This window comes from Lolium perenne, chromosome 2 (genome assembly GCF_019359855.2).
Source record: "Lolium perenne isolate Kyuss_39 chromosome 2, Kyuss_2.0, whole genome shotgun sequence".
In the NCBI taxonomy this organism is placed as follows: domain Eukaryota; kingdom Viridiplantae; phylum Streptophyta; class Magnoliopsida; order Poales; family Poaceae; genus Lolium; species Lolium perenne.
Window position 1 is genome coordinate 297,742,298 of NC_067245.2, and position 11,928 is coordinate 297,754,225.

General features: G+C 42.2%; 1 protein-coding gene across 1 annotated transcript; it reads right to left on the reverse strand.

The window, feature by feature from the left end:
• Positions 1-5,225: 5,225 nt before the first annotated feature.
• Positions 5,226-6,632, reverse strand: LOC127330665 (protein FLOWERING LOCUS T). Its single transcript, XM_051356799.1, has 4 exons — positions 6,393-6,632; positions 6,048-6,109; positions 5,802-5,842; positions 5,226-5,709 (listed from the first exon to the last, which is right to left on the reverse strand). The coding sequence occupies exons 1-4, from the start codon at positions 6,579-6,581 to the stop codon at positions 5,483-5,485; spliced, it is 519 nt and encodes a 172-aa protein (XP_051212759.1). The 5' UTR covers positions 6,582-6,632; the 3' UTR covers positions 5,226-5,482.
• Positions 6,633-11,928: the final 5,296 nt, after the last annotated feature.

Genomic DNA, 11,928 nt, shown 5'->3' on the forward strand with positions numbered 1-11,928 from the left:
CTTGTATTCGTTTGCTAATTGCGGGGTTGCCGGAGTGACAGAAACCTGAACCCCCGTTGGTATATCGATGCAGGAGGGATAGCAGGATCTCAGAGTTTAAGGCTGTGGTTAGATTTATCTTAATTACTTTCTTGTATTTGCGGATGCTTGCAAGGGGTATAATCACAAGTATGTATTAGTCCTAGGAAGGGCGGTGCATTAGCATAGGTTCACCCACACAACACTTATCAAAACAATGAAGATTAATCAGCTATATGAAGCGAAAGCACTAGACTAAATTCCCGTGTGTCCTCAAGAACGTTTGGTCATTATAAGTAAACAAACCGGTTTGTCCTTTGTGCTAAAAAGGATTGGGCCACTCGCTGCAATTATTACTCTCGCATTTTACTTACTTGTACTTTATTCATCTGCTATACTAAAACCCCCTGAATACTTGTCTGTGAGCATTTACAGTGAATCCTTCATCGAAACTGCTTGTCAACACCTTCTGCTCCTCGTTGGGTTCGACACTCTTATTTATCGAAATTACTACGATACACCCCCTATACTTGTGGGTCATCAGAGACATGGCGGCGGTGGTAGGGATTGTCGTAAGCTTGGATGAGATCTGTTAAAATAGGAGAAAAGACTTGTCTAGGGGTTATGAAGAGGAAAAACTCGTCAAATTAAAGTTGTGGTCGCATAGAAAAAGAATCCCAATAAATTGGAAAGATATAAACTCGAAAAGGAAATTCTGGGAAGCACGGCGGTTCGCGGTACGGGCGCAGACCGTACCGTCCGCCCGTACCCGACGTCCTGCCAAAATTCGAAACAGACAAAGTCGGTTCGAGAGTTCGGTACGGACGGGTTTGCACCGTACACTACAGGAATGGGAGGCTATGCCGAGGGCCAGGCTATACGCCGACGGCCAAAAGTCGGGGCCGTCGGCGTATGGCCCGGCCAGGCCAGCCAGCCCTTTCAACACTCCGCGAAACGTGGCCGTCGGCGTAGCGACCTCTACGCCGAGGGCAGCCCTCGGCATATCTTTGGCCCTAGGCGTAGACAGTGCTACGCCGACGGCCACCCTCGGCGTAGGCTATTTTTCAAATTTGTCTAATTTTGTAAAAATCATAACTAATTCATATGATGTCAGAAAAATGCGTATGAGGTATCAAAATGTTCAGAAAAACATCCTCTATCCGTTTATGTCAAAATCATGCATATTTGAATCATGTAGAATAACATGTTAACATAGAAACAATTCAATCACTTTCTTATATGTTCTCAGGTTCCCGTTTTAGCCAGATGGCAATTTAAACGAAGTCAGAAAATCTCGCGGAGCCGCATGGCATCATTTTATGTGTCCTAGTAACTACTCCAAAAGATGGAATTGGGATACGACAATTATTTTGGAAAACCCTTCACGAACAGGGCTATGGTGTCCGGATTTATATGGCTTTTAGGGCAATGAGTAGGAAACGGCCCGTGACACCGCATAGTTTGTCGGAACGAGACCATATTTGGCACGTGCGTGGTCCCTGGGATGGGTAGCAAGTCCCCGGGAGCGCATTTCCAATCCGACCCATGGGCGATGGTTTTTTCATTTTCGGGGTGCCAAAACAGGTTTTTTTTGTGAAGGAACTACATGGGGCGCATTTTAGTATTGCGCGAGACCTCTGCGTAGTGGTAGGACACCGCCTTCGCACCCCATATCACATGCCATATGTGCGCGCTAGCTATCTGGGAATCCATGCGGCTTCCTGCGGTGTCCCGCCGAATCCGCTGGAAAGTGACCGGATTTGAACTAGAGCTACACTTTCCGTCGCTCAATAAATTCCGCAAAAAATGTTTTTAGGTCTATGACATATCAGTTTATGTGCCAATTTTTGTCCGTCTAGCGCGATGGTAAACGGGTGCACCAGCGCGCCCGGTACGGCCATACCGCATCTCCGTGGGGGCCCCTTTTGGCCAAATGACAATTTAAACAAAGTCAGAAAATCCCGCGGAGCCGCATGGCGTCATTTTATGTGTCCTAGTAACCACTCCAAAAGTAGGAATTAGGATACGGCAATTATTTTGGAAAACCCTTCACAAACAGGGCTATCACGTCCGGAGTTCTATGGCTTTTAGGGCAAATGAGTAGGAAACGGCCCGTGACACCGCATAGTTTGTCGGAACGAGGCCATATTTGGCACGTGCGTGGTCCCTGGGATGGGAAGCAAGGCCCCGGGAGCGCATTTCCAATCCGACCCATGGGCGATGGTTTTTTCATTTTCGGGGTGCCAAAACGGGTTTATTTTGTGAAGGAACTACATAAGGCGCATTTTAGTATTGCGCGAGACCTCTGCGCATTGGTAGGACACCGCCTTCGCACCACATATCACATGCCATATGTGCGCGCTAGCTATCTGGGAATCCATGCGGCTTCCTACGGTGTTCCGCCGAATCCGCTGGAAAGTCAACGGATTTGAACTAGGGCTACACTTTCCGTCGCTCAATAAATTCCGCAAAAAATGTTTTTAGGTCTATGACATATCAGTTTATGTGCCAATTTTTGTCCGTTTAGCGCGATGGTAAACGGGTGCACCAGCGCGCCCGGTACGGACATACCGCATCTCCGGGGGGGGGGGCCGTTTTGGCCAAATGACAATTTAAACAAAGTCAGAAAATCCCGCGGAGCCGCATGGCGTCATTTTATGTGTCCTAGTAACCACTCCAAAAGTCGGAATTAGGATACGACAATTATTTTGGAAAACCCTTCACAAACAGGGCTATCACGTCCGGAGTTCTATGGCTTTTAGGGCAAATGAGTAGGAAACGGCCCGTGACACCGCATACTTTGTCGGAACGAGGCCATATTTGGCATGTGTGTGGTCCCTGGGATGGGAAGCAAGGCCCCGGGAGCGGATTTCCAATCCGACCGATGGGCGATGGTTTTTTCATTTTTGGGGTGCCAAAACGGGTTTATTTTGTGAAGCAGCTACATGGGGCGCATTTTAGTATTGCGCGAGACCTCCGCGTAGTGGTAGGACACCGCCTTCGCACCACATATCACATGCCATATGTGCGCGCTAGCTATCTGGGAATCCATGCGGCTTCCTGCGATGTCCCGCCGAATCCGCTGGAAACTGACCGGATTTGAACTAGGGGTACACTTTTCGTCGCTCAATAAATTCCGCAAAAAATGTTTTTATGTCTATAACACATCACTTTATGTGCTAATTTTTGTCCGTTTAGCGTGTTGGCAAACGGTGCACCAGCCCGCCCGATACGGCCATTTCGCATCTCGCGAGGGGCCTGTTTTGGCCACATGGCAAATTGGGCGTCATATTTGGATTCCTCTAATTTTTAGGTTCAAATGATGATATGTATGTTATATTTAGATTCCTCTCATTTTTCTGATCGATTTAGACATATTATTTGTGGAATTTTGATTTTCCGATTTAAAGATATTAATTATTCAATATTAAATAGAAAAAAGACCAAAAAATAAAATCATTTTATTTTTATTTGAATTCAATATTATTATTACTTATATATATTCATTGTTGTCTACTTAAGTAATTGTTTGGGATTCATAAATAAAGAAGTGTGCATCACGGTTCAAGGGTTAATAGGGTTGATATGCTATTATTATCAGCAAGAGGTGTCAATTCTATAATGGAAGCTCATCCGAATGGAACCAAGAAGTTAAGCGTGCTGAGGCTGGAGTAGTGTGAGGATGGGTGACCGACTGGGAAGTTTAACCATGATTGTAATTTGACATAAGATTAAGTGTAGTTAGAGTTAAAAGTGTATTGGGTGAAAGATAAACAAGTTAAAAAAAGAAAAAAAAAGAAAAAAAAAAGGAAAAAATTGTGTAAAAGAAATTAAAATTTTAAAAATTTTAAAAGTCTATGCCTAGGGTTTTGCCGTCGGCATATAGAAAAAAATATTTTTTTTTCGAATTTCTTTTTTTTGAATTTTTTTGGAAACGGGAAATTTGAATTTTTTAAAAGTCTATGCCGAGGGTATTGCCGTCAGCGTAGCGTGCTACGCCGAGGGCCGGGCTACGCCGACGGCGATAGTGCCTTTGCCGAGGGACTTACACGCCGAGGAGCTATACCGAGGGCGGCCCTCGGCATAGCCTACGCCGAGGGCCAAAGCATGCTACGCCGAGGGTTCCCGGCCCTCGGCATATAGCCCCATTCCTGTAGTGGTACCGTCTGCCTATACCAATTTACCGACATAAGAACGGAGGTGAAAATGTTTTTTTAAAATACTTAAGATCAAAATGAAGAGAAAGCTTCTGCAACTTTAGCGACCGACCATACAGGAATAAATGTCCGTGACCGCCCGCCCGTACGACAGACAGGGTTAGAAAACATGTTTCGACGAAAGTTTACTGTAAGTTTAGTGACCACTGGTACGGGTGGAGCCGGTCGTACTGCCCGCCCATACTAAGGTCGCAAAAACTCCTTGCGGCTCATAAAACTGTAAGGACCTCCAAAATGAATAAAAAACTAAAAACAAGAAATTTCAGACCAATAAAACCAAAAAAAAAACTCTCTTGCAATAGTTAGGAGTAAAAGGTATCGTACTTTCTTGACCACCATATTGTTCCTCCCCTTCTTCCATAGATGGTGGGTAGCAAATACTTGCTCGCACCATCACAAAGAATAGAAGAATGTTTGGTGAATGGTTTTTTTGAATACCCATTCTCAAAATTGTACCTCCATTTGAATATTTGATACTATATTGACAACAAAGACGACTAGGTTAAAAAGTTTGTTCAAGAAAGGAAAACCATCCACCAAACAGGTGTGTGCCCGCGAAGGAACAACATCCTTATTGGATATTTTGGCAATAACAATACGTATATGAGGGCTACTCCGGTGCTCCCCCTAAATAAAGTTGAAGGGTCATAGTTGGGTTTTTTTTTCGTGTGTTGGGTCCACCGAAACCCATATCCAGCCCATGTACACCCGTCTGTATTGATAGTATTTGTATGTCGAGTAAGAAAAAAAAAGTCACGTGAGCAAGATTTTTATAGGACATTAATTTTTTATTTCGGCACACGCTCGTGACCGTAGATACGTACAAAAATGAGGTACAACACAACGAGGGTCATATGGGCCTATACAGGGTTGTACGGACGATGGACATACACTAAAATTACGATCGAACTCCGCTTACGAACAAGTATAAAAAGATCTCCACCGTTGTTGTGTTTGACGTGCTCAGAATTTTTGCAGGGATGGAGCACCGAAGCAGAAGTGTACGTATATAGGATTATTGATGACTGTTTAGGGGATGCACCAAGAGGGTGCATAGTACATTGGGGCACACGAAGGGCCGATCAAGACGGCCTACAAATTTATGTATTGTACCTTTGGAAACAGCTAGCTAGCTAGCCTGCTACACACGCGATTATTTAGATACTTATTCATTTCCTGTAACGCATCTGGATGAAGCGATCTTGCGTCGATCTTCAGGCACATACACACGTAGATACAGCTTAGCTTCACCGGTACCTACGGCCACCACAGGTGCCCTCCCTCTGGCAGTAGAAATAGGCGGCAGCGACCGGAACGCCGAGGTTGTAACACTCCGCCAAGTCCCGCGTGATGAAGTTGGAGCGCCACCCTGGTGCATAGATCGTCTGCTGCACCGACTGTCGGAACGCCACGAATGCTACACGGTGGATCCCCGCCGTGGGCTGCGGCCTCTCGTATGCCACCACCTCAGTTCCTGAACACAAAATAGTTCAGTTAATAGTTAGGAACAGTTGGAGGGGATGATTGACATGATACACATGTAATTCTCTGCAAGAAATTTCTTACCACGGCTCACATCACGTCCTTCTGGTATGTCTGTGACAAACCTATGATATGTATGCAAATAAATTGGAAGTGAAGCAATTAGCTTAATCGACTGGTATGTACTCCCTCAGCTCCGTAAATTTAATACGTCTTCTTTTACGGAACAGAGGTTGTATACATAAATTGATGAACTATTATTTTCTGTCGAAATGACTAGCCCACAATGTGCATGCATTCACGAGAAACAAAACATGGCGTGCAACATACCAATGGAGGTACTCCCTTTGGGAGGGGTCGCTTGGGGTAGGTACATCAGGGTCTACCATCACCTGGTAGAAAATAAAACAGTGCAAAGATTATGAATGCTTGAGAAATGACTTTGTTCCGTGCATAGGATCATTTGATTTCATTGTGTTTCTTTGCACTTCCCGCCTGCACTTTCTAGGAATTTAAATAAAACCTGACGATACACATATGCAAGAATCTCAAAGCCCCAATCGACGGCTAAAACATACATGAGACCTCTTATGCATAGGCAAACTGCATGCATCTGTAACAGAATGAAGATATTTTACTATTAGTTAGTAATGTACTGGATGAGTGACCACTCACAAGCGTGTAGAGTGATCCAGGCCGTCCAGTGATCTGCACCGTCGGCTGGTTCGCCACCTGCGACGGCCTCAGTTCGGACCCATTGGTGATCTCGCGGTTGCTGTACAACACCCTCAGCCGTGCTGACGCGTCGAAGTAGTCGACGATGTCGCCCACGATCCCCCCGACGATCAGCGGATCCCTCGACATGCTCACCACCGGCTGCGCCTGTTACTCGAGCTTAATTACTTAGGTTTTAGCCGTGTACGTAAAGCTTGTTGGTATACGATATCTGCAGCGCTGTACTGGTATTTATAGGGCCTAGCTATAGCTTCTATTGATGTCCCCGTGCATTTTCAATGTTGACTACTATTCGAAAGATACGGCGACTGCCTTTACGCCGTCCTAGACTAATCAGAACCTGAAAGTGCTGAGATGTGACCTCGTGGAACCTGTTGCTCCTCGCTAGTTTCCGATCGGACGGCTGAAGTGCTGCCGCCAGAGAGTTTGGGTTGCGATCGGACGACTGAATTCTTGCCACTTGGCACCAAGTTGAAAATTCAAAATGCTTGATACGATTCCTCGCCGGGCCTTGCAATAATCTAACTTTCTGTAAAGGTCCATCTCAATCCTTAGGTCTACATAGCTAGTGTACAGGCCGTTTGGATATATATATATATGGTTTGTACTTCCCTCTGCTACAGAATGAATCGACATATATGCCGAGTGTACTTTGTTCCGAGCACAATTTCGGAAGTGCTTCTTAACAAAATTTATAGTTACCATGAAAAAACCAAAAGCTTTTTTGTACAAGACACATCCAATACAACTTAAGTAGCGCTACGAAGACTTCAGAAGTGTGTCTCGAGTGTAAATCAAAGGCACATTAATTTATCGTCTGGTCCTCTCCTCAAGTATATCATCTTGTGACGTGGAAGGTTAGGGGTCATCTTCAGCATTCTCCTGCACCACATAATGCGAAGTACATTTCTATGGGTCAGCATCAACCATGTGGTAGCGGGTATGCAAAAAATAATGCCTACATCTCTGACTCAAGTCATCAGCAAAACATTGTTCTAAATACTACTGAAATATGGAGAGACCGACTACCATCCAAGGGTACCTGCATTCAAATTTCACTAATTGACCTAGATGGTTTATGGAAATTATCATCCTGCTAAACTTTATAGCTATTTCACCGGTACATGATGTGTGCCTATCTATGATCGATTGTCTTCTTTCGAACTAATTATGAAAAACTTGTCACTTCCCGTAAGCGACTTTATGGTTTTGCTAGCTTGGCTGTAATAACATGTTTTAACAGGTTAACACCGAGCATGGACATAGACAAGGGGGTGAGAACTGAGAAGGAGCTACGCCTCCCCCTTATGTTCTTAATTTTCTTAGGAATACTAGCAATGGAAGCTCCTCATTCATGGTATTTTAGCTAGTTCAGCCCACTTCAAACATATTATGCACCTTGCCCTCCTTAAGCTCAGTTCGTGGATCTGTCCCTGCCTCTGAGGACCGTGGGTGGTTTATTTCATGTGTGAAGATCTCTACTTCTAGATAGTCTGTGTAGCTACCTTCACTCCAGCCCATGATGGTGCACTCACCTAGATCTTAGGATGTTTGATACCCTCCCCTATCATTGATCCTACGATCTACTTTAGTTCATCCCCGCAATAATACATGTTTTTGTAGATTCAGATTTGCTTCTATGTACGTGTGCATTGCATGCCGGGCATTTTGTGACGAGTTTTCACCATTTTAGCACATACCATTTGTTTTGATTGTATATCAACTAATTGGCAGAGAGGGAGGATTAGGGGGAGATGGATAAAATTCTTAAAGACATGTGAATTTGTGGGAGAGGGGTCAAATTCTAGTGTTTTAATAACATTTTTTTATATTTCATATATATTGGCAGCAAGCAGGAAAAAGTCCCTCGAGCAACAATACCCTTACATGTATTTTATCACAAAGATGTGTTGGTTGCAAACGTGCTGCAAGGATTTCCTTTTAATATAGATTTTAGGAGGAATCTTGATGAATATAAGTGGGCGAGATGGATGCACTTAGTAAACCGTTTAATTGAAGTAAATCTAACTATACTAATGGTAAATTTGTGTGGAACTTAACGGCATGGAAGGAGTCTACTGTTAAGTCCATGTATTTTGATTACATGAATGACCACACGAGGTATCTTCGTAAATATATTTGGAAAATTAAAGTGCCACTAAAAATGAGATTTTTTATGTGGTTTTTTTATCGAGAAGTAATTTTAACTAAGGATAATCTCGTGAAAAGGAATTGGCAGGGCTCCAAAACTTGTTGTTTTTGTGATCAAGATGAAACCATTCAGCATCTATTCTTTGTATGGCCACTTGCACAAATTATTTGGCGTATTGTTAACATGTCATTTGATATATCGCTCCCAAATAACATTACAAATATTTCTGGGAATTACATGGGGTGGAAAACAGAGTAAAGAGTCAACTTAGAGTTGGTATTTATGCTCTCTTATGGCCCATGTGGCACGTACTAAATGATCTTTAGTTTTAACAAAATAAAACATTCTTCTTTCTTACAAGTTATACATTTGTACCGTACATGGTTATGTCTCCAGCCGGAGGAGCACCGCCAGGATATGGATTTTAGGTGCAACCATTTGAAAATGATTGGACGTGATTTATTCAGCTGATGTGGCTAGCAGCTTCACAGCAGACTCATATGTTGATCCATATATAGGTATTTCTCCAGGCTTGCTCTTTTTAGGTGGTTGATCCACACAACAACTTTATGTGATCAGTGATTTGTAATAAACGCACCCTTTGTACTTTTTTGATTGAACCTTTTCAATAATGAAATAAAGTTCGTATGTATCATTTTGATACAGAGGCTAGGGTCTTAGTCCCCCTTTCAAAAAAAGCAAAAAAGACCTGTATAGGTTGCCTTAGTAATAATTTTTTTATAATGGTATGTGTTGTATCTTGTATGTGATGGATCGAAGCAGGATTTATGGGGGAGATAAGAACCATGCATTTATAATACTAGTCACAACATGTAGTATCATATATTAGTATTATGCATATGGTACTAGTGGATGATACTATTTCTACAATGCATGATATCATATAGTAGTATCATATTCCCATTGCATTTATCAATATGAATTTGTAGAATCTCAATGCAAATCTACTCATCTCTCATTATTAGTTGTAGTGCCACGTCGACCTTTTGCATGCATGAAATGCATAATACTACCACTGATATCTTCATTGTGGGTAGTCTAACACATGGTGGAACCAATTATTGGAAAGTCCCAAAATTCAACATCCTCGGGTATTTGGATCTCTCTAGGTAAACACACACACACACGCACACGCACACACACATATTTGCACTGGAGCTCACGGTGCACCGTTGCAGCCCACCATACCACTAATGCGGGTAAACACACAGTATACATATGTATAACAAAATAGATGAATATACAAAATCTAAAACATCTTATATTAGTAAATGAAGTGAGTATGTATTTTTTCGTTCAACGGATTTTTATTAACTCAAAAGTTGCATCAATGCAATACAAGCAAAATACTTCAAATCTAAATACGCAGTAAAAAAAACAGCTGAAGTAATTATTAGCCAGTTCTTCTAGGCCGGCCTAGTAATATGGATCAAGTGATGCAGAGGCTGAGGATGCCCCATTTGGAAGAAAAAAAAGTAACATGGATCCAGTTGGCATGAGATTAATGGTTGATGCCTTCGTAGGCCGACCTAATATGGAGGTTGACTTGTTATATCTATCACGTGCTGCCAGAATTTGTTTGCCGAGAGAAAGAGCTTTCTTGACCACTTGACCATATATAAACAAGACGCACACGCAATTTGCCCTCATGGTAATGACAGACTCTCTCCCCATCGCCGCACAATCATGAATATCCATCCGATGAGAGAAACCAAATCCGCTACGATTTTGCATATGTGAGCACGTCCATTGCCGACACAAGTCCGAGACTATACAACACGCGCGCTATCTGCAAATCCATGAATCCTAAACGAATATAAGCTACAGTCAGATGGTGACGAGCCGAGAGAATGACTAGAGATCGATCATCACCGATAGAAAATAACAGAGAATGATTTGATCGGATCAGCGCGACCGAGATCCATATATATGTTGCCGCGCGCCGCAACAACGCGTACTTGGCGTGTGTACGCGGGGCATGCAGCAGCTAGCTAGCAGCTCCCCCGCTAGCTTGATCGTGATTTGCCGACAGACGCTGTTTGATCGTGACCCACAGGAATCTTAATTGTGTGTCCAGGTCGCATAGCGTGAGAATAACGGCAGGTGAAGAAGTTTGGGCGTAATACATTGTGCAGAGTTTACATAGTAAGTATATAGAAGCATCTCTACTCTAACTAGTGTGTGTGTGTGTGATGCAACCACGCATATGCACATTTTCATAACATGGGTACTCTGAATCCCGCGTGAAAAATAAAATCAATTCATGCATGTAGGGAGTGTATGCATGTATGTATGCAATATTCGAAACATAAACACAAAACTACGTAACTTGTGCAAAAAATAAAAAGTTACCAGCAAACAGTACAAGCACCAAAAAAAATCACTATGCAAGTTCCATTTTTTTTTCTTTTCTTAGGACCACATACGATCATGTTTTTTCTTAAAATATTAGGACTGATAAGTTTCACGACATTATGTGTGTGCTTCATTTTTTTTTTTTTTGCGAATGATGCTTGATTTATTTAATGGAATCTGAAACTTCAAATATGATTTCCGCACCTTTTGAATCTTGGGATCATGAGTACCCCAAGACCATTCACGTATTTACCCAGTCATGTGATGTTTATGCATGCTAGCAAGCACCGCATTTCGACACGAAGAAAAATCATGAACTAAGACAATAACCACATGTTTAGGAGTAGCTAGAGTACTTCTACATATCAAAGAACTTGCATGAACGTCTCTCTAGATGCTTCCTCTCGTATACATCTTGCTGGCAGATAATACAATGAAATATATGCTTGATTGACCAAGAGGATTCCCATCAAAGGAGTGGCTAGGATGTCTACAAAGCATGACGAGAATGACGAGAATTCACAGCCAAACAAAGCAACATCTTGCTAGATCCGGTGATGGATCCAAAAAATTCAGATTTTGGAAAGGTGAGAATTTTTGGCGGCAAAGAGCAGCAAGAAAGTAAAAAAAAAAAAACAAGTTGTTGGGACGTAGTAAGTAACCTTTGCACTAGCAATTGATCTCAACATTTTTAATCACTAGCATAGTGTTCCAAACATGCCCCACTTTACAGATATTTTTGAAAGTTATAGTTTATTGTCTTACAATTTAATATTAATGTTCTCTTGATACAAAATAATTGTGTGTTTTTGAAAAATATTGCTTAGAAATTTCAAAACAAAGAAGAATTTTCGTAAAATTATAAATAAATTAAGTTAGTTTTTTTTATCTTAAATCTTTTTTTGATCGACCCAATTTCTTAGAACGTTACATTTGTGTGTATCTCAA